Source organism: Capricornis sumatraensis, chromosome 23, assembly GCF_032405125.1.
Source record: "Capricornis sumatraensis isolate serow.1 chromosome 23, serow.2, whole genome shotgun sequence".
Lineage (NCBI taxonomy): Eukaryota > Metazoa > Chordata > Mammalia > Artiodactyla > Bovidae > Capricornis > Capricornis sumatraensis.
Window position 1 is genome coordinate 14,309,232 of NC_091091.1, and position 23,655 is coordinate 14,332,886.

Here is a 23,655-nt window from a genome sequence, read left to right on the forward strand (position 1 = left end):
AGCTGGAAATCAAGATTTCTGGGAGAAATATCAATAACCTCAGATATGCAGATGACACCACCTTTATGGCAGAAAGCGAAGAAGAACTAAAGAGCCTCTTGATGAAAGTGAAAGAGGAGAGTAAAAAAGCTGGCTTAAAATTCAGTGTTCAAAAAAAATAAGATCATAGCATCCAGTCCTATCACTTCATGACAAATAAATGGGGAAACAATGCAAACAGTGTCAGACTTTATTTTCTTGGGCTCCGAAATCACTGCAGATGGTGACTGCAGCCATGAAAGTAAAAGATGCTTACTCCTTGAAAGGAAAGTTATGACCAACCTAGACAGCATATTAAAAAGCAGAGACATTACTTTGTCAACAAAGGTCCGTCTGGTCAAGGCTGTGGTTTTCCAGTAGTCATGTATGGATGTGAGAGTTGGACTATGAAGAAAGCTGAGTGCCGAAGAATTGATGCTTTTGAGCTGTGGTGTTGGAGAAGACTCTTTAGAGCCCCTTAGAGTGCAAGGAGATCCAACCAGTCCATCCTAAAGGAAATCAGTCCTGAATGTTCATTGGAAGGACTGAAGCTGAAGCTCCAATACTTTGGTCACCTGATGGGAAGAATTGATTCATTAGAAAAGACCGTTGCTGGGAAAGATTGAAGGCAGGAGGAGAAGTGGATGACAGAGGATGAGATGGTTGGATGGCATCACCAACTCAATCTGGAGGTGATGATGGACAGGGAAGCCTGGCGTGCTGCAGTCTATGGGGTTGCAAAGAGTCAAACATGACTGAGCGACTGAGATACCTAAGAATGGACTTGCTGGGTCTTGTGGTAACTGTTTTACCATTTGAGAAACTGCCAGACTGTTCTGCAAACTGGCTTCACCATTTCACATTCCTCTAGCAGGATACAAATGTTCCAGTTTCTCCACATCCTTGCCAATGTTTGCTTATTATTCACTGATTTTGACTATATCTATACCAGTGACTATAAAGTGATACCTCATTGTACTTTTGATTTGCATTTTTCTGGTGACTGATGATCTTGAACATATTTTCATGTGTTTTTAGTGACCATTTTTATATCTTCTTTGGAGAGTTCTCTATTCATGTTGTTTGCCCATTTTTAAGTGGAATATCTGTTCTTTTATTAATGAGGTATAAGAGTTCTTTATATATTCTGTATATAAACTTCTTATCTAATAAATGATTGACAGATATTTCTTCCCATTCTATACATTATCTTTTCACTTTCCTGACTTTTGAGGCATAAAGTTTTTAATTTTGATGAAATCCTGTTTATCTTTTTCCTTTTGTTTCTCAAGCTTTTTGATATCATATGTTAGAAGTTTTTGCCAAATCTGAGGTCATATTTACCCCTTTGTTTTCTCTAAGAGTTTTATAGTTTAACTCTCACTGTTAGGTGTTTGATCTATTTTGAGCTTACTTTTGTACGTTCTGAGGTTAAGAGTCTTAATTTTTTTTTCTTTTTGAGGCTGTTTTTGGATTGTTAATTAACTATCATTTCTTTGGTTGCACTGGGCCTTCACTGTCGGGCAGAGGCTCTCTCCAGAGGTGAGGGGTCTCCTCGCTGCCGTGGAGCACAGGCCTCTCACTGTGGTGGCTCCCGTGTTGCAGAGCACAGGCCCTGAGTGCATGGACTTCAGGAGTTGCGTCACGTGGGCTTGGTAGTTGTGGCTTGTGAGCTTCGGTTGCCCTGTGGCGTGTGAAATCTTCCTGGGCCAGGGATCGAATTGGCATCCCCTTCATTGGCAGGTGGATTCTTAAACACCATACTGCCAAGGAAGTCCCCAGTATCATTTTTTTATATCTGGCTATCCTATTGTCTCAACACCATTTGTTGAAAAGATTCTTCTTTTCTCCATTGAATTGTTTTTGCATCCTTGTCTGCAGACATGTAGTCTTATTTCTGAACCCTCAATTCTATCTGATTGATGTCTGTGTCAGTATTTCATTGTCTTGATCACTGTTGCTTTCTAGAAGTAATTTTTAAAATCAAGAAGTATGAGCTTCCAACTTTGTTGTTCTTTCTCAGGATTATTTTGGATATTCTTGGTCTCTTGCATTTCTGTATGAATTTTAAGATCAGTTTGTCAGTGTCTGTAAAAAACCAGCTGATATTTTGATAGAAATTGTTTTGAATCTGTATATCAATTTGAGAAGTACTACTGTCTTACTATTAGGTATTCTGATCCATTAACATAGAATGTTCTTCCATTTATTGAGATCTTTAATTTCTTAAACTAATATTCTGTAGTTTTAAAAATATAAATTCTTAAGTTTTGCTTTTGATGTTGTTAGAATTATTTTGTTATTTTTATATTTAAGTTGTTTGTTTATTCAAATCTTCCTCCCCTTCCCTGTTCTTTAGATGAGGGATTTTGTATAGCTTTACCTTTAAATTCACTTACACTTTGTCCTGTTATCTCAATTAAGTTGTTAAGCACATTTGTTGATTTAAAATTTTCAAGTATTTTTTAGTTCCAGACTTACTTAAAAAAAAACTGGCATATTTTGCACATATAAGTCACCCTTTTCAAGTATATGATTCTGTTTTTAAAAATAGTTTCTGTTTCTATAATGAGGTGTCCTATCTTCTCTTTATTGTGACAGTATCTTCCTTTACATTGAATATTGTTATATTAGTTGCTTAAAAACTTTGTCTTCCAGTTCCAGCATCTAGGTGATCTAAGAGTTGATCTCCATTAACTGGCTTTCTTTTGGGATGGGTTACGTTTTCTTGATTCTTTCTATGTCAGTTATTTTGGATTGTATTTCTCACATTGTAAATGTTTATACTGCAGGCTAGATTCTGTTATATTCTTCCAGAGAGTGTTTTGATTTGTTTGGTTTAGTTTGGTTGTTTTTGCTTGCTTGTTTTAGTAGGTATTTAATTTAATGAAACTCAAATTGCAAACTCAGTCTCATTTGTGGTGGGCAACAATTCAAATCTCAATTCAATTTTTAGCTTTATTTGAACTATTTGGAGTCTGTGCTGTCCATGCATATTTCAGAGATCATCCAGAGATTTGGCTTTCTGCCTGGTTCTCTTCTTTCTGGGTTTTCTCTCTCTATTTTCCAGTGGTTATGCTGTTCCTGACTCTGTTTCCTCTAGTTCTTCAAGCCAGACATATTGGGTTTTTGCACAACTTTTAAATGTAGGATATGACTGCCCAACATACCGTAGACTGGGTCTGCTGCTGCTGCTGCTGAGTCGCTTCAGTTGTGTCCGACTCTGTGCTACCTTCAGGCTAAAAAGGTTCAAAAATGGGAAAGTCACTTAATGCCATGCTTTCTTCCAGGCACTGATAACTCCTCCAAGTATATGCCTACTTTTGTTCTCTTTCCAGTGCCTTCAGGTAGTTGTTTACTTTTTTTTTCAGCTAGAATTTGTTTGTTATCTTTGGAGGGGTAGTCCAAAAGAACTTAGTCAGCTGTTATTGGAAACTAATCATGGTAGAACCATATCTTGCAGCTTAAATATTTTAAGCCCAAATTTTTATTTTTAAAATGATACCATTTGATCTATTTTCTACTGAAATATTGAGGGATTTTACTTGGAACATTCAAAATCTACTTTTTTGTGCCTTTGTCTTTTATTTGGGCTATGAAATAGATAACTAAATAAAATAGAGGAATGTGTCATTTCAGAATACTATAAAGGCCACACTTGGAATAAGCATGTATTTGTTGAGATCTTTTCTGTCAAATAAGAGTCTAGATTTTTTTTTTTTTTAAAGCCTGGCTAGATATTTCGGAGACTGTTCAAAGGGTAGCTATAAAATAATAAGATTGATTTATCTTCATAGGAATAGATCTTATTTTATATATACTTGGTAATTGACAGTAGGGCAGTGGGGTAATATCAGTGAGTGATATTACTCCTAGAGTGTTTTTGTTAGCTAGAATGCTATTTTCCGAGATTCAGTAAAATACTTACTCTATTAGGTAATAAAGTTTATGACATGTTCAGAGATTATGAGTGGTGTGGTTTGTTTTATTATCAAGAGAGGTGTTCTAATAGTTAAAAAGATTTTTCTAATTTAATCAAGTTTGATCTTCATGTATTGGAAAGCTTCTTAACTGATTTGAAGAAAATATATTTCTTTTTTGTTTAAAGGTGAAGTGGATCCTAAGGAGAGGATAGCACGCCAACGAAAGCTATTACAGAAAAAACTTGGCCTTAATATGGGAGAAGCGATTGGAATGAGTACTGAAGACCTCTTTAATGATGAAGATTTGGATTATACCCCAACTTCAGCAGCCCTTGTAAACAAACAACCTGTAGGTAAAACCTTTGGTTGTCTGACTATAAGTAATAATACGGGCGATTTGCTTTTATTTTGCTATGCAATTGCAATTAAAAAAAAGGCGCTCTTTATTTCTGCTCATTGTTGCTTAGTGTCACCATAATTTACTATCTCCATAAGCTGAATTTCTAGTGATAGATTCTGAAGAGGTAGAAGGTAGCGTCTGCCTGCCTCCGAGGTGCTAGACTATTAGATAAAAGCCGTGCTGGACCTTTCAGGAGACATTGGTGTTGAGAAATCATAGTTGCACCAGTTGCTCTTTCCTTTATTCTTCAATGAAGAAAAAAAATATTTCGGAGGGTAGGAGATGGTAAGGACTATCATAGTTTGATATGCTGATAATAGAAATCTTTTAGAGCTGATTCTTTTGAAAAAGAGCAAACATGATGAAAACTTTCAAACAGTGCAAAAGTACCTATGATATGAAGTAAGCTTCTTTCTGATAAATGATGGGCACACATTTCCCTGTGTCTCACAGCAGCCCTTTAAAAATTATTTGTCCTTTTTTTCCTGAAATTTTCTGTGTATGCACAAGTCCTTTTTACGCCATGTCTGCCTGTATGTGTGGGCTTCCAAGGTGAAACACAGTGGTAAAGAATCCATCTGCCAATGCAGGAGACATGGGTTTGATCCCTGCATCAGGAAGATCCCCTGGAGCAGGAAATGGTAACCCACTCTAGAATTCTTACCTAGAAAATTCCACAGACAGAAGAGCCTGGCAGACTGCAGTCCACGGGGTCATAAAGAGTCAGACATGACTGAGCATGCATCCATACCCGTCTGTATATACAGACTGATCACCTTGTTTTTTGATAACTTCTTTCTGTTTATATGGCTGTACCATAATTTTGCTCTGTATTTTTTCTGTTTCTGTTTTTCCAATTCCCAATGGATGCCTCTCTGCTTCTTTTCTTATACATTAAAGCTTATACTCCATAAGCTCCAGTAAAAGCTGTGGCGCTCTCTCCTAAGAAGAATGTACATACATGTGAAATAGTACCTTTCAGGGATTTAGTGCTCTTACTTATTGGCCTGCTTTACATGAGACCCGTGTCTTCTCATTCCCTTGGCCTTTCCTTTTGCTTAAGTGGAGAATGGTTCTATTTGCCATTATTCTAGTTGTCCTCTAAATCATTAGAATTTGTAAGTAAGTTTTTTAGCATTGAGGAATGTGTGATGATGATGGGACTTTTGTAGACAAGGGAAAAAGAGAAGATTCTGGAGGGAAGAGTATAAAGAGGCAGAAAATATAATAACAAACATGAAAGAACAGAAAGATGGAGTATGCACTGAAGCATAAGATATAAACAATAGAATAAAATAAATGAAAACAAACGTGATCACAGTGTGGTAATTGGATATTGTGTAGGGAAATTAATAGGTAGGTGTATTAGAGAGAATAAGCTACAGACAGAATAATTGGAAAGGAGATGGCAGCAGCAAATTTGGCAGGATCCAAATTCGGTTGGCTTTGGATGTCAGGGCCCTTCGGGAAGAGTTGCTGAGGCTTATTGTAGCGTTCATCGCTGCTCCACTGCCTTGTATACATGCTGGTGGCCCCTGGACCAAGTCTATAGCAGGGCATCCACACCAGTGACCCTGACTGCTTGTGGTAATGTACATTTCAGTTGAATCTTAAATCAGTTAAGGGCAGAAGGATTTTTAGGCTTGTATTAAAGCATTTTTATTCACAGCCTTAATAATGTCTCCTATGAATGGAAGAAGGTGCAAAAGTGGTATGCAGTGAGTGGTTAAAGGGGAAAGACCAGTTACTTACCAGGTATTCTTAGTTGTGTCTGACTCTTTGCGACTCCTTGGACTGTAGCCTGCCAGACTCCTCTGTCCATATAATTTTCCAGGCAGGAATAGTGGAGTGGGTTGCCATTTCCTGCTCCAGGGGATCTTCCCAACCCAGGGATTGAACCCAGGTCTCCTGTGTCTCCTGTATTGCTGCAGAATCCTGCCTGCTGAGCCATCTGGGAAGCCAGTTACTTATGGCAACAGCTATTTTTATTTTTTCAGTAGAAGATGATTATAATTTTTTTTTTTAATTGACATTGTTTAGGCTTACATTATGGCTTCCCTGGTAGCTCAGTTGGTAAAGAATCTGCCTGCAGTCCAAGAGACCCAGGTTCGATCCTGGGTCGGGAAGATCTCCTGGAGAAGGAAATGGCAAACCACTCCAGTATCCTTGGCTGGAAAATCTCACGGATAGAGGAGCCTGGTGGGCTGCAGTCATGGGGTCACAAAGAGTCGGGCACAACTGAGTGACTTGAGTGACTAACATGCTTACAACTTTTAGATTATATTATGTTTCTTTTAAAGTTTCACCTCTTCAGAGTCCTCACTGGAGTCAGGATCATATACTTTTGCCACATCTATGACATAAAGTTAAGAAACACATGAGCTTTTCCTGGCAACTGGAAGAATAGGGAAGAAGGAAGAAGAAATTATGGTACAGCAGAATAGCATAAATCTGTCAAAGAAGAATGTAATCAGTTTGTTTATAGTGAAACTTACAAACTTTAGTCCTCTTCTGAGGCTGAGACTGTGGGTGTATATTTTAACTTCAGAAGTTCAGACTGCACATTCTTTTATTCTTTTAGACTCTCCAGGCCGCTGAACTGATTGACTCAGAGTTTCGAACAGGAATGAGCAATAGACAAAAGAACAAAGCTAAAAGAATGGCCAAATTATTTGCAAAACAGAGATCCAGGGATGCAGTAGAAACGAATGAGAAGAGGTAGTAATCCTTTTTTTGCTCATTTATGTATTTATTTTAGTTATACCATTTTATTAAATTTTTTTTAATTGGAGGATAATTGCTTTACAATATTGTGTTGTTTCCTGCCATACAACAGTGTGAATCAGCCATAACTGTGTGTGTGTCCCCTCTCTCTTGAGCCTACCTCCACCTCACCCCCATCCCACGCCTCTAGGTCGTCACAGAGTGCCAGACTAGGCACCCCACTGTCTGTTTCACATATGGTAGTGTAAATATGTCAGTGCAACTTTCTCAGTCTGTTTCACCCTCCCCTTCCCCTGCTGTGTCCATAAATCTGTTCTCGATATCTGTATCTCCATTCCTTCTCTGCAGGTAAGTTTATCAGTATGATTTTTCTAGATTCCATATATATGCATTAATATATGATACTTGTTTTTCTCTGACTTATTTCACTCTGTATAATAGGCTCTAGGTTCATCCACCTTACTACAACTGACTCAGGTCTGTCTCTCTTTATGGCTGAGTAATATTCCATTGTATGTGTGCATATGTATATGCAACAACTTTATATTCATCTGTCAATAGACATCTAGGTTGCTTCCATGTCCTGGCTTTTGTAAATAGTACTGCAGTGAACATTGGAGTACATGTGTATTTTTGAACTGTGATTTTCTCAGAGTATTTGCCCAGTAAAGAGATTGCTGGGCCATATGGTAGTTTATTCCTAATTTTTTAAGGAATCTCCATACTGTTCTCCTTAGTGGGTGTATCAACTTGCATTCCCACCAACAGTGCAAGGAGGTTCCCTTTCCTCCACATCATCTCCAACATTGATTGATTGTAGACTTTTTTGATGATGGCCATTCTGACTGGTGTGAGGTGACACCTCATTGTAGTTTTGATTTTCATTGTAGTTTTGATTTACATTTCTCTAATAATGATCCATTTTTTTGCTTATTTAAAACAGTGATGTTGGTTAACTTAAATCTTGGTCTGCTTGATTTCCAAAAACATTTTGATGACATTGCCTTTAGCTGTGGAATACTGTTTGGATTGTTTTGCTCAATTGTCAGAGAGCGTATTTACTATTACTAGAGACTAGGACAACTTCCCCAGGAAGATCCGTATATGCAGATTTTTTTTTTTTTTTCATAATAATTACGAGTTCTGAATGAGGATTGAAGATCTTGCAAGGGGAGTGCGTTCCAGGTAAAGGGAACAAGTGTAAATACCTGAATCATGTAATATTCAAGAAACAGAAAGGTTGTATGGCTGGGATGAGTAGACAGAAGTAAGAGTGAATTCAGAGGGATGGCCTGAGGGCTACAAGTTAAGACCGCTACTTTTATAAGGTGAGAACTGTCACCATATTACATCATATGTTTCTTTGGCTGAGGGCTAAGCCAAATAGTAGATAATAATCCAGGGTTATTTACCAAATCCTGTTGTAGGAAAGAGCTCTGTGGGTAAACTCAGTCTTTACTTTCTTACATTCATTGTGGTTCACAGTGTTCTGTATTCACTTCTTCTAAATAAATGGTGACCCTTTTTTTTTTTTTTTTAGCAATGATAGCACAGATGGGGAACCAGAAGAAAAGAGACGAAAAATATCAAATGTTGTTATTAATCAGTCTGCAGTTGATTCCAAAGTTCTGATTGATAATACTCCAGACAGTTCTCCCTTAATTGAAGAGGTACTACTGAAATACCCTGAAGCATCCTTTGAAATCATTTATAATTTTTTCATACTAATGTGTTAGTAGATGGTATATAATATAATAATCTGTTAATTGAGAAATTTTGTTATCAAAAATCAAAGTACTTTTTGTTAGTAAAATTTTTTGATTATTTAAAAGCCTGACTATTATTGTTAGTCCTACAAGTAAATACACTTAAATTATTGGCATAAAATAGATCTTTTAAAGTAATATTAATTTGGTTTTTCTTATTCAGACAAATGAATGGCCTTTGGAAAGCTTTTGTGAAGAACTTTGCAATGACCTTTTTAATCCCTCCTGGGAGGTAGGATTTCTTCATTACAGTTTCTCTCAACTCTGTTTTCTTTGCTAATGATAGGAACCATATCAATCATAATCTGTCTTATCAGAGTCCTTATTTTTCTCCTATGTCCCTCTCAGAACCACTTGTCAGAGCACTTCATAAAGAGCTGCATATCTCTCTCAGTAAAAAATTTCCTTTGGAAGTGGACAATTTTGATTAAGACCGGTAGTTTGCAAGTGGTAGCTTAGCCTCAGAGATATTTCTTCAAAAAAGATCTTGAACAGCTCTCAATATGTAGAAGATATGAAAGTGAAGTTCTTCTGGTTGAAATTGAGGGTTGCTAATCTCGAAAGATTCTTCGGTCTCTGAGTAATTTTAAAACACTGTTTTGGAATGCCTTTTAGCTTTAGCTTTGTCTTTAGCTTTCTGCTCCCAGATGCACTTCTGTTCAAAGCTGTTCACGTTTTAGCTCTAATGGGGCTTCAGAAAGTGGGGGCAGCGTCAGTGGCATGTTTCCTCCCTCCCAGATGACATTGCAGAAGCTTCAGGGCTACGATGACGTGTTAGTCATGAGACATTTTATTTAAATTGTCTTCCTTTGATGTTTAACACTGGTGGCTTTGGAACTTAGTTCTGATGTATTTATTTCTAAAATATTGGTGTTTGGACTATAAAGAACATTATATGATGCTTCTTTTCTCTCCTTTGCTGTGGATAATGCCGAATGCAAGTAGAGAGTAGAGGAGTGACAGCCAAGCAGATTAGTATCTCAGAAAGAACTCAGAATAGCTATTTTTTGCCTTTTTTAAAAATAAAATCGATATAATCAAACTTGTGAGATTAAATATATGTAATTCTTCTTGGATAGTAGAAGAAAAACACATTCTTGTGAAGTCCCACTCAGTTTGTTCCAATTTCTTAAAAATCTAGTATCCCTTTTTCATATTGAAGAAAAGTTAAACACTGTTTCTTAAGCATTTAACCTCCAGTATTTGCTTCTTGGTTCTTTTTAGGTTCGACATGGTGCAGGCACTGGACTTCGGGAAATCCTTAAAGCTCATGGGAAAAGTGGTGGTAAAATGGGGGATAGCACTTTAGAAGAGGTAAGTGTAAGTGTAGTAAATCAACATTATCATCAGGTTTCAGTAGATGTCCTCTTTCTCAGACAGGAAAGTAGCAGAGCATGTGCCATGAAGTAGAAATGAGAGGTAAATAGTAAGAAAGATGGAGGGGTGAACATAAGGAAAAGGTTAAAAAATTAGGAAGAGGTTTATTTATATTACAGATAGAGAAAGAATGAGTTCAGGGGAAAATATGTTCAGAAATATTGGGTGGAAAAGTATGTAAAAACACTCCTATTTAAGCAGGGTATAATGGATTAGAATGTAGAGTAAGATGAATGAGAGTATAGTTTAATGGTCAACAAGCACTGTGACTGGTGTAACATGGAGGCGGTAGTAATAGGCTAGATAATAGATACTTTGGCCATCTGATGCGAAGAACTGACTCATTGGAAAAGACTTTGATGCTGGGAAAGATTGAAGGCTGGAGGAGAAGGGGACGACAGAGGATGAGATGGTTGGATGGCATCTTTGACTTGATGGACATGAGTTTGAGCAAGCTCTGGGAGTTGGTGATGGACTGGGAATCCTGGCGTGCTGCAGTCTATGTGGTCGCAAACAGTCGGACACAACTGAGCAACTAAACCGAACTGAATAGATGTAGTTGATATTACAGCACCCTTAAGTGGTTTCTCAATTTCTCTGGGAGTGCAAGTAAAATACAGAAGTCATGAATTTGATAGATTTTAATAATCATCAAAGAAGATGTGGTTAATATTGAAGGTAGTAATTGGGACTCTTCCATAGTTTGGTTATTGTTCCTACAGCTAAAATAATCTGTCCCAGTGTTTTGTTTTAGTTTGCTGTAATAGTTTAATTTTAGTTTTTGGATCTAATATGTTTTAATGTGTTATTAAAATGATTATTTTAACAGATGATTCAACAGCATCAAGAGTGGTTGGAAGACTTGGTTATTAGACTCCTTTGTGTGTTTGCTTTAGACAGATTTGGAGACTTTGTTTCTGATGAAGTAAGTATCCTAAGGGAGGCTTTACCCAATCAGATTTCAGATTCTTAAAATATATATATATATATATTTTTTTTTTGCAAATGTGAATTTTCTTGCTTTCTCATTTTTAGGTTGTGGCACCAGTTCGTGAAACTTGTGCTCAAACATTAGGTGTGGTATTAAAACACATGAATGAAACAGGAGTTCATAAGACTGTGGATGTGCTGCTTAAATTACTTACACAAGAACAGTGGGAAGTTAGACATGGTGGTCTGCTAGGAATAAAGTATGCTTTGGCAGTTCGTCAGGTAAACACTTCAGTTTTTGAAGCATGTATGGGAGAGTTTTTTCCCCTCTTAGTTCATTCTCATTAATTAAATGAAATGGCTCTAGATTCTTAGTGTTACAGATAAGCCAGTCTTTCAAGATTTGCCTTCTTGAGGTAGTATCATAGAGACAGGTGATGCTAGTAAGAATTTAAGTACGAATTAAAAGAGAATTATGCTTGGAAACCTGTTTCTGTTTCATAGCAAGACCAATTCTCATGAGATTTCTAGTGTATGATCACAGGAGTAACCTTTGGGGGCTGACTGTTGGGGCAGTTGAAAAGAGGGTAGGTTGGAGTAATGAGAAGCAGGAAGAGATGGTTTTCTTTTTTCTTTTCTCTCATATTCCCTTTGGTTGTCAATGGTATTGAGTGAGATAGAAGTTCAGGTTCTAGCACAGGAGTATATATGTATGTGTATTCACACTGGGAATTCATGTTCTTGCCTTGAAAACATGTTCTGATATTTCAAGTCACATTGAATAACGAGATATTGATACTGTTATGTTCTTTTTCAAATGAGATTAATTATATAGGCATCTAATGACACTTTTTCATTTCTGTTTACATGATTCTTTTAAAATAAATATTGGAATTTATACTTTTGTATGTTAATTTAATGAAAGATTTTTTAAGCACATCACTTGTACTGTAGAAATTAATCGGTTTTGGTGTATTCTTTTGCAGGATGTAATTAATACTTTATTGCCTAAGGTTTTAACTAGAATAATTGAAGGGCTCCAGGATCTTGACGATGATGTCAGAGCTGTTGCTGCAGCATCGTTAGTACCTGTGGTAGAGAGCCTTGTGTATCTTCAGACACAAAAAGTAAATATTCTGCATGTTTTTCTTACAGAGCCTTTTACATTTGTTATGTAGCATGTTAGAAAAAACATTGAGGTTGGCTTTTTTTTTAATCTTTCTCCATTTTTCTTATGACAGCCGCCCTCTGGTGCATAAGATCTTGATATATATATTCTTGGAAAGAGTGAATTGTGAATTGTGTCTTTTTATCTTTCCCTTTCATGTACAGAATATGTAGAGAACTTCCCTTAAAAAGAAAGCAACCATTCCTTGTTCATTTCATTCCTGGTTTTTAGGCAAATGAGATTTTCGCTTGTTTTGATTTTTTATTAATGTTTTCATTTTTGAAATGCCTCTTTTAAGGTCCATCTGATTTCCCTCTATTGTTAAAACCAGAACATGTGTATTTGAGAGTACTTCGAAAGCTCAGAAACTAAATTTGTCTTTTCATGATGATTAAGAACGTTTTAACTATATTAAAATTGCTGAGAGGGTGCTGACATGTATGTGTAAGCTGTATTGTTTTCAGAGTTTATGATTTTTTTTTTAATGGAAAATACAGTTGGGATATCTTATTTCTTGAATTCTCCATCCATTATGAACCTTGCTAGAAAGGTAAATGCCAAAGTAGAGCTGAGTGGCATTAAAAAGAGGGGTATAGAACTGTTGAAGACGAATGATGTTTCCTCCTTAACTTTACTCAGAACTGGGATTATCCAAGGTCATTGGGGTTGTATATGTTGTTGAATCAGTAGTGACTCCTGAAATACAGTTTGGCATGGCTGGTGAATATTTCTTGCAAAATTAATAACTGTTTTTTTGATAACTGATCTTCTAGGTACCTTTCATTATAAATACATTATGGGATGCTCTTCTGGAATTAGATGATCTAACAGCTTCAACAAATAGTATTATGACTCTTCTGTCATCCTTGTTAACTTATCCTCAGGTTCAACAATGCAGGTAATTATTTCTGTTCAATGGAATAAAGTAGAAAGTGTTTACATACAATTCCAGATAATTAAAAATATGATAGTCTGGCGTCTTTTAGAACAGCACTGTAATTAGGAGATGCCAAAGACAGTTATTTTAAGGAGGACTTTTCTTCTTCATCTCTAGCCAACAGCTCTTTGAGGGCAGAAACTTAGAGAAGCTATATTCTTGGGTTAATTCCATTACATAATCATTCAGCTTGTTCATCCTATGAGAGTTAACTTTAGATAAACAATTATCCATTTTATTTCCACTTCTAGTTCTAGACTATAGAATTTTGTAGCCTTTGTGACTGTGGTTAATAGAATTATCAGTGAACATCAGTTTTACATTTCCAAATTTTGCTACTCTGTGAGCATTTTCTTCATGATGTTCACCAAGAAATATTTTCTTGATTTCAGTAATCACTTATCAGGAAGGGAATACATAATAATGTAATATAATCTTCAAAAGCAGAGAATGGGTAAAGCAAAGACATAAACCAAAAATTTAGTGTCATTTATTTTACTGTCTTGATATCTGAAATGAAGCTTAGTTAATTAATGTATTCCCTACCTTTTAGACTGGCTCCTAAATATTAATATCCTTGGAGATACAGAAAAAAAATTACAGATGAGAAAGTTAATTACTTTTCTTAGGCTAGTAAGTTAGAGAAGGCAATGGCACCCCACTCCAGTACTCTTGCCTGGAAAATCCCATGGACGAAGGAGCCTGGTAGGCTGCAGTCCAAGGGGTCGCTAAGAGTCGGACATGACTGAGCGACTTCACTTTGACTTTTCACTTTCATACATTGGAGAAGGAAATGGCAACCCACTCCAGTATTCTTGCCTGGAGAATCCCAGGGATGGGGGAGCCTGGTGGGCTGCCATCTATGGGGTCGCAGAGTCGGACACGACTGAAGCAACTTAGCAGCAGCAGTCCAGTAAGTGTATTCAGTGAATGTTTATGTAATTATGATTATAAATGATTTCTGGTTCTGTGAGTAAATCTGTTTCCAATGAAAATCATTGATGTGTGAAAAACATGGAGAGAATGTTTAAAATAATACTGACCTGTGGTCATCCTTCAATGGTAAATTTAGGCTAGTGGGACAACCCAAAATTGGAATAGCAAAATAAGTGCTTATAAAGTAAAGAGGAAAATTGAAATGGTAGTGCATATATGGTGTTTCCTGATTTTCAGACACTTTCATTGGTATAAGGATTAAATGAGTTAATCTGTGTGAAAGCTGCAAAATGTAAGAATTCTTAATTATTATATATTAGGGGTTGGTAAACTTTTTCTGTCCAGATAGTGAGACTTTGGCTTTGTGGCCATATGATCTCTGTCAAAGCTACTCAACTCTGTCTGTGTAGCACAAAAGCAGTTGTAGATAATACATAAAGGAATGAATGTACCTGTAATCCAATAAAACTTCATATAAAAACTCATGTAAAGTGAACTTGAACTGTGAGCCTTGGTTTGTTTGCACTTGCCCTAAGAAATAAAAAAGGCTTTGGACTTAAAAATGTATGTATATAATCAAGTGGACAGTGTTGGAAAAGCTAGATAATGTAAAAAAAAAAATCAAAGAATGTCGTGAAAATTCTGTTAATTCAGTGTGAAATAATGTAGTTTTTGATCTTTTTTTTTTTTTTTCAAAATTGCCTTAGAAAATTTGCTTCATATGTTGTGATATTTGGCAGATACTTTCCAGCTTATGTAAGAAGAAATGCAGCATGTATTTGGAGCATGAAGAGTTACACTATTAACAAGACCTGCTATAATGCTTTTTCATATTTGAGTCTGTTTTATGTCTGTGTGTGCATGTGTTTAAGTTATAATTTTATAAGTAAGTTTACTAGATGTGTAAATGTAAAAGGCGACGTTCATTTAAATCTGCAAGTAATGAAAATATCATTAAAAGATGGACCTCCTGAGAGGAACCAAAAGAACAGATAATTACACTGACATATTCTTTTTTCCTCATGTCTTTTTCTATCGAGGTATATATTTAAAATGCTACTTATAAATAATTTGCTAATTTGAGGTAACTTTTATAAATGAATCGTGGATGTGACAGGAATCCTATGGTCCAAGTTGTTAGCCAACTCGTGCCTTTGCTTGCTTTCACATTTAAAATCTAATCTGTGAGAAAGAAGATAATTTGAGTTTGCCTAATTTAGTAATGCTAGATTAGGATAACAAATTCCAAAGCTACTACCATTACCATCTCTTGCTTCTTTTGATATGTGATAGAGATGGCCCCAAAGGGGGATATAAATTCTGTGCACCTATTGGTTACCTGTTGGAGTTAACAGTACGAAAGGAGTAAGGATTAACAATCCTGATTTTTGTGTAGGCTGACTGTCAACTAAGATACATGTCCCATTTTCCTGAGTGAGAACAGACTAAATGCAGTTATACTGAAAAGTTCTGATTTGATAGAGGTGATTGTTGATATTAGTACCACAGAATAACCCCATGTTAATGTTTCTGCTACTCTTTATGACTGCATTTGTTCTGTCTATTCTGGTGTTATAATAACAGTTTTGTATGAGGGTGTTAAGCAAGTGTTCATAGGAAAATTGTATTGTCTTTTTAGAATTTATTCATCGAAAAAGTTGCTAGGTCCATAAGGAAATGATATTTAGATGATATATCAACAGAATTTCAACCAGGAATGAATAAGATTAATCTGTGTCTTCTTTATTAGTATTCAGCAGTCACTCACAGTTTTAGTTCCACGTGTCTGGCCTTTTTTGCATCACACTATATCATCAGTTCGAAGAGCAGCCTTGGAAACTCTGTTCACTTTATTATCAACACAAGACCAGGTAAGAACTAACTTGGTCTAAATAACTACAGTAATCTTGAAATTTTTAGAGATTAATTTTGTAAGATCAATCTGACCACCAGGTTACCCTTGCTTCACATAAAGATCAGGAGAATGTTAGGGCTAGTAAAATTGGTATGGTGAGTATGTAGATACATAAGAATATAATCATCATAAGGGCAGAAATATTTTAATACTATTCTAGATTGTATTCCCAGCCCATGGAATATTGCCTAACACAGAGGTGGCTCTCAGTAAGTTTTTGTTGAACGAAAGATTGAATCATCCCTTCCTGTCAAAGATCATGTTATTCATTCTTGGCCTACTCTGTATGGTTGACAGTTGGATGGTTGGCAAAAACCATCCCAGGTTAGAAAGCTATCTGTGAAGCTCTGCAGTGTGACTTGAAAAGACTGATAATACAGTTGCTAGGCACTTACTTCCTTTTAAGGAATACTCAGTCTTAAGAGCATTTTATTTCCAAGGAGTAACACATTGAAATGCCTACAGAGAACCGTCAGTTAATATCACTGTGTAAATAGAAATCTGTTATGAGCTGAGTAATCCTTGCCCTGTCTGTAAAAGGCTTCACATTTCTGTTTTAAAAATAGACTAAAGGTCAAACAAAATACTAGAATTTAGGGAAACATCATAAGGAATCCATTTCTTATGCTGTTACTTATAGGTGCTGCAGTTTGAGTGGTCCTTAAAAAACAATGGTTAATTTTTTTTAGACAATATATTAATACTGTGGATAAATGTCTCTTTTGTGTTCACCAACCATGCATTCCTATGTGAATTAGGAATATTCCATGTAGACCTACGTTAATTTATAGCATATTGTGTTGCACTACCATGAATCAACATTTGTAAATTTCCTTTTGCATTATCTTTTTTGTCTGATCAGACTCTTCTAAGAAAAAACTATCATGTCCATTTTATTAATATAATGCTTAGTTGATCAGGCATGGGTTCATATAAAAAGCTGCTGGCATGGGTTCTGAGTTTTCACATTATTATTATTTTTTTTTGGTTTTGTGAGTTTTGCCTAAATGTTTTTGATGTAAATATTCTTAAATTCACTTTAGATAGACCTATTAAAATTACCAAATTTCTTCCCTACATGTTGTTGTTTTCTGTTTTTTTTTAGTACACTTTACTTTTAGGAGCAATCTTAGGTTTACAGAAAAGCTGAGCAAAAATTACACAGTTCCTATATGCCCCTACCCATATGCACAGTTTCCCCTTTAGCTAACATCTTGCATTAGTGTAGTGCATTTGTTGCAGTTGATGAACCAGTATTGATACATTATTAACTAAAACCCTATTACACTAGGGTTTACTCTTTATAGTGTAGATTTTGTGGGTTGACATATGTACAGTGGTATGTGCTCACCATTAGAGTATCATAAGGAATAGTTTCACTGCACTAAAAAATGCCTGTGCTGCACCTATGCATTTCCACTTTTCCTCCCTTCAAAACCTTAGCAACCACGACTCTCTTATTGTTCTCATACTACTGCCTTTTCCAGAATACCACATAGTTGGAGTTTTGTCGTATGTGGGCTTCCCTGGTGGGTCAGATGGTGAAGGATCTACCTGCAGTGCAGGAAACCTGGGTTTGATCCCTGGGTTGGAAAGATCCCCTGGAGAAGGAAATGGCTACCCACTCCAGTACTCTTGCCTGGAGAATTTCGTGGACGGGAGCCTGGCAGGCTTCAGTCCATGGGGTGGCAAAGAGTTGGACACGACTGAGCCACCCACACATGTAGTATATTGCCTTTTAATAGTGGCTTCTGTTTCATTTAGCATTACAAAATTAAGGTTTCTCCATGTCTTTTTTTATAACTTGATAGTTCATTTCTTTTTATCACTTTGTAATACTGCATTGTATGGATGTGCCACAGTTCCATATATTCACCTGTTAAAGGATAATTTCATTTCTTTCTGTTTTTATCAGTTTGAATGAAGTTTTAAACATTTGTGTGCAGGTTTTGGTATGGGCATAGTTTTCAGTGCACTTGGGTAAATCTGAAGTACACAATTGCTGGATCATATGCTAAGAATATATTTAATTTTATAAGAAAATGTCTTCCAGAAATGTCTGTACCAATTTACATTTCCACCATCAAGGAGTTTCTGTTGCTGTATATCCTCTCCCAGCATTTGATGATGTCAGTGTTGTTGATTTTTGCCTTTCTGATAAGTGTGTAGTAGTATCTCACTATAGTTTAAATTTGAAGTTCTCTAATGATATATGATGTTGAATATCTTTTCATATGCTTATCTTTAGTAATTTTGTTTTGTTTTGCAAAACCATAAGACTTTATAAGGAAGATAGCCTGAATCTTACAACTTATCCCATCATAAGTATGTATGCATATATGCTTGTCTCTAAAATGTTTTTGTATAGAACCACAGTTAATAAGTTATTTATAAATTCTCTTTTTTAAAAAATTTATTTGCCTGCACCACATGGCTTGGAGGATCTTAATTCCTTGACCAGGGATGGAATCTGGGCCCTGGGCAGTTGAAGCATGAAGTCCTAACCACTGAACTGCCAGGAAATTCCTGAAATCTCATTTGTATTAGACTCTTATGACATACTTTGTTGTCTTTGAAGATAAATTGTTTAATCCTTGTGTCTTTATCTCTCATGTTAACATGTGAAAGTATTAGCAAGTCTGGCTTCTCAGAGAGTATGAAATAAGAACTCTTAGGCAAACCAAATTAATTTTATTTGGTAATGACTTAAAATCAGGATGTAACTTTTTTTGGCTGAACAAAGAGCTTGACAAAATGAAGTAATTTATCATTTGTTTTTCCTTTTTTAAAAAAGTTTTTATTGGAGTTTAGTTGATTTATCATGTGTGAGCTTCTCCTGTGCAGCAAAATGAATCATACATATATATTCATTTTTTTAGCTTCTCTTCCCATGTAGAGCATTACTTGATTTTACTTTCTATAGACTGTATTTATTCATGCAGGTTTATATATGAATATGTATGTTTACCTGTGAATTACTTTACTGAAATGTCTAGATTAATTAGTGTTGATAACCACTATCTTTAATAGTGGTTTTAGTCAGAACTCAACTAGGAAAATATATTCTGGACATTAACCTCTAGTTTAGCCATATTTTGTTGACTGGGTAAGCTTTTCCATTCTGTTTGCATCAGAGTCACCTTCTGAGTCATTGAAAATTTTAGTACATAAAAGTATTGATTTTTATTTGAAAGGCAAGCATTAGCATCATGCTTATAAATTTAGCATGAAGATATACATGAGATTGAGTTGGAATTTGGGGGCATATTTAGTCCAGGATGTAAGAAAATTTAATGTATGCATATGTAGAGAAGGGAATAAAGACCAAAAAAACAGAGTTGACTGAGACTTTGGCATTTGAGAACATTAGCATAATTAGGTATTGGTCAGATTTTATAAAGGTATAAAAAGAGAGCAAAGTTTAAATATTTATCTGACTTTCAATAAATATTGGTTGGACAAATAAATAAAACAAGGCATTACGAGTTATTTAATTATAGAATTGGGTTTTGTTTTTTGGCAGTGGGGCAAAATAGGATTTCAGATCAAATTAGTAGAGGAGCTGAGAACTCAGTACGATTCATAACTTTGTTGTAGCTTCTTTCCAGATTTTCTTCCCTGCAACCCCATATCATTTGATATGGTGATAGAAATGATGATACCTACTGACATGAATCAGGTGTTCATGGTAAATGATAATCAGATTGCTGCTCCGCCCCACCCCGACATCTACACACTTTATGGGTGTGCTTGTGGGAAGATAAAAGGGGGGGCATAGCAAAATGGTGCTGGCAAGATCTTATCCCACCTAATATGTCAATTTTGCCAGTTAGGGATTTATTGCAATCCTACAATTGTGGAAAATTTTCCATATTACCAACTATTCCTTGTGGCTTTGATTATTCTTATAATCAAGGTAGATTTGCTCAACAGTTACATTAGCTCCTACAGTTTTCTAGTTACTGATTGGTAAGGGAAAAGTTCTGTTTCCTTCTGTAGAGCTTAAAACAGGAAGCTAACCAAGACAGAAGAAGACAACTAGACAAGCGCTTAAAATTACATAGTGGCCATTTTATAAAGCCATCATTACATAGTGAGGTAAGGATCTGGTAGGGGAAGCAGATGGTGCTGCTGGGTCCTTACTAGTGAGGTGAGTAAAGGTCAAGGAAGTGTCTTGCTGAGAGTACAGTTGAGACTGAGACCTGAAGGATGAATGGAATTTAACCAGGTGAAGAGCAGGTTAACAGTCAGAGGAAGAGCATGTGTCAGACTCTGGGAGCAGGAGTGAGCATGGTGGCACTAAAGAGGGAGGGAAAGGAAACTGGTCTGGCTGAGGGACTGAGCGCAAGGGGATGCACCAAGAGTTGCACCTTGAGTTTGTAAATATAGTGACATGTCTGACGGTCTTAGTTTTGTTATCAGCGTTCCTTGTTCGGAGTTCCGCAAAGGCAGAGTGAAGGCCGGACCACCAGTCTGAATAAAGGAGCGGTCCAGAGACTGCCCCATTCTCTTTACACTAAAGAAGTATCAATCATTCCCCTGAGTATTCCCGCAGATGCCCACCCCTCCATCTGACCCTCATTATAAAAATGACATAAAGTGCTAAGACTGTGTCAGTTATTTAACATAGACCAAAATATATTTTTTAAAGCCCTCTTAAAACATGAATTATAACTTGAGTTGTTGTAGTATAGTTTATAGTTAATTTAAACCTGGTAAAGTAAACAGTCTGTGGTAGGAATTTTTCTGTAATTTGGATTATACTCTGCTAGACTACTACTGAGGAGAAGGCAGTGGCACCCCACTCCAGTACTCTTGCCTGGAAAATCCCATGGACAGAGGAGCCTGATAGGCTGCAGGCCATGGGGTCGCTAAGAGTCGGGCATGACTGAGCAACTTCACTTTCAGTTTTCACTTTCATGTATTGGAGAAGGAAATGGCAACCCAGTCCAGTGTTCTTGCCTGGAGAATCCCAGGGACAGAGGAGCCTAGTGGGCTGCCGTCTGTGGGGTCTCACAGAGTCGAACACAACTGAAGCAATTTAGCAACAGCAGCAGCAGACTACTACTGAAGTCATCAAAACTTTCCAGACTTTGCCTAAGATTAGAAGGGAAATTTGTGACTAGTAGACTCCTAGTTCGTAGCATACTAGAAGTCCACTGACTTTTTTTTAAAATTCTGGGATGGAAAATCCCAATGTCACTGTACCCCACTCCTAACCAGTTCAGTTTAATAAACCTATAAATAAAAAGCAGCATTAGGTTACCTGCCTAAGTCAGTGTCTCCTGGAAGACAGGCACAAAATTTATGAAAACAGGTGAACCAACTTTCAGATTTGCAAGAGGCAGGTTGTTTCTGGATGGGCCAAATTGTACTTAGTGATTTTTGGAGAAAATACTAACAGCTGAAGCATGTAACTTTTTGTAACAATGACTAAAAGGAGATGCTTGCACAATTGTTCAGATAGAACAGCTTCAGCTGTTTTCTCAGCTTTATTTTGTAACTTGTGTTTTCTGCTAGGCAGACTTTATGTTATGTTGCTGGAGAAATCTGCATGTTTAAAAATACTTGTTCCTGTGATGATAGTGACCTGCATATTCTGGATTGGATTTTTTGTTGGTTGGGCTTTTGGTTTCTCTTTTATTTTTTAAATTTTATTTTCCTCTTTATTTATTGACTTGACTTTATAAAGCAAAATTAAACAAAAGATACAGAGTGCCCATCCATATATCTCCTGCCCTGCCCCAAATAGCTGCTCCCACCATCAACGTCGCACATCAGAATGTTACAGTTAGTGAACGAATGTTGACATGTCATTATCAACCAATCCATAGTTGTATTAGGCTTCTCTTTTTTTTTCCCAGGCTGTGCCACATTGCTTACAGGATTTTAGTTTCCTGACCAGGAATTGAATGTCTGCCCTTGGCAGTGAAAGCACTGTCCTAACCACTGGACCTCCAGGGAGTTCCCTTGGCTTCACTCTTAATGTTGCATGTTCATTTTACTGATTTTCACAGATGTGTGATGATCTTTCCATTATTATATCTTATAGAATAGTTTCTCTACCGTAAAAACACCCTGTGTTCTTTCATTCATTTATCCCTTTGGTTGTTTTTTAAATAATTATAAAGTAGAATTTACCAGAGTAACAAAGTTTATAGCCTGAGAAGACTACTACAATTTATATTACATTCACTATTTATTAATATGGGGGAAAAAAATCTTCATCTGTAGGTATGGCTTTGGGATCTACAAGCAACTGTTTTGATTTCCAGTGATGAGGTTAGGGGTAGATTAAGAGAATTGGTAAATATGGCAGGGGAAATGAGAAGAAATCATAGGAGAGTAATATTAAATTATTGGCTTAGTACTGTTACAGCTTTCCTAATTGTGCCTGTTCTCTCTGCTGAGGAAAGGAGAACTTTTCTTCTTTCCACTGTCCCTTTCCCTTTCAATGAAAAGTAGTTCTTTAAGACATCCCCTGTCAGTGAGTAGGCTCCCCCGAGCTGATGATTTTGCAGTCTATTTTAAATTTCTTTCAAGCCATTTTGAGAAATGTGAAAAAAAGAAGACCAGGGTTATTAGTTTCCTACTGGCAAGAGAACTATAGGTAGCTTTCTGAGTTATGCATTATCCCTAGACCTTCTCACTTTCTGGAAATTCAGTTAAACATTTTCTGAATTTCTCTTCAGTCTCTTCCCGACAGTTCAGTTCAGTCACTCAGTCATGTCCAACTCTTCGCGACCCCGTGAACTGCAGCACGCCAGGCCTCCCTGTCCATCACCAGCTCCCTGAGTTTACCCAAACTCATGTCCATTGAGTCGGTGATGCCATCCAACCATCTCATCCTCTGTCATCCCCTTCTCCTCCTGCCTTCAATCTTTCCCAGCATCAGGGTCTTTTCCAGTGAGTCAGCTCTTTGCATCAGTTGGCCAGAGTATTAGAGTTTCAGCTTCAATATCAGTCCTTCCAGACCCAGGACTGATCTTCTTTAGGATGGACTGGTTGGATCTCCTTGCAGTCCAAGGGACTCTTAACAGTCTTCTCCAATACCACAGTTCAAAAGCATCAATTCTTCTATGCTTAGCTTTCTTCCAGACAACATAGTTTTTATTTTTAAAAAATTGTGGAAGGATGTGATACTAAGTACTGTGAACTAGTTAATAAAATTTTTAGTTCTTATTCAGCGAGCTTGTAATTTGTGCAGTAGACAACATGAGATTACTTTTCTATAATTCTGAGCACACAGTCTATTTAGTTAAGCACCATTGGATTGCTTGATTTGGGTGGGCTTTTGATTTGTTGAGAAATTCCTTAGATTGAGGTTTTAAACCTGAGCTTAAGGAAATCCCTGAAGCTGAAAGCAAAACATTATACATAAGTATGTAGATAAGTGTATTTTTCTAAGAGAAGATTGTGCATAGTCTTTCCCCAATTTTCAGAGGGTCCTTAACCCAAAATAAATTAGGAACTTTGGCTTTAATTTTGTAGTGAACTCAAAGTTGAATTTTCTAGATTGGATATCATCTCACAGTTCTTTTCTTGCATTAATGATGAGTAC

General features: G+C 36.5%; 1 protein-coding gene across 1 annotated transcript in view; it reads left to right on the forward strand.

The window, feature by feature from the left end:
- Positions 1-23,655, forward strand: part of BTAF1 (B-TFIID TATA-box binding protein associated factor 1) — an 84,863-nt gene that overhangs the window by 23,763 nt on the left and 37,445 nt on the right. Inside the window, exons 5-14 of the mRNA XM_068961470.1 lie at positions 4,127-4,290; positions 6,923-7,059; positions 8,606-8,735; positions 8,995-9,063; positions 10,056-10,145; positions 11,038-11,133; positions 11,244-11,420; positions 12,125-12,265; positions 13,080-13,204; positions 15,930-16,050. Of these exons, the coding sequence (XP_068817571.1) occupies positions 4,127-4,290; positions 6,923-7,059; positions 8,606-8,735; positions 8,995-9,063; positions 10,056-10,145; positions 11,038-11,133; positions 11,244-11,420; positions 12,125-12,265; positions 13,080-13,204; positions 15,930-16,050 (1,250 nt within the window). The remainder of the gene's footprint in view (positions 1-4,126; positions 4,291-6,922; positions 7,060-8,605; positions 8,736-8,994; positions 9,064-10,055; positions 10,146-11,037; positions 11,134-11,243; positions 11,421-12,124; positions 12,266-13,079; positions 13,205-15,929; positions 16,051-23,655) is intronic.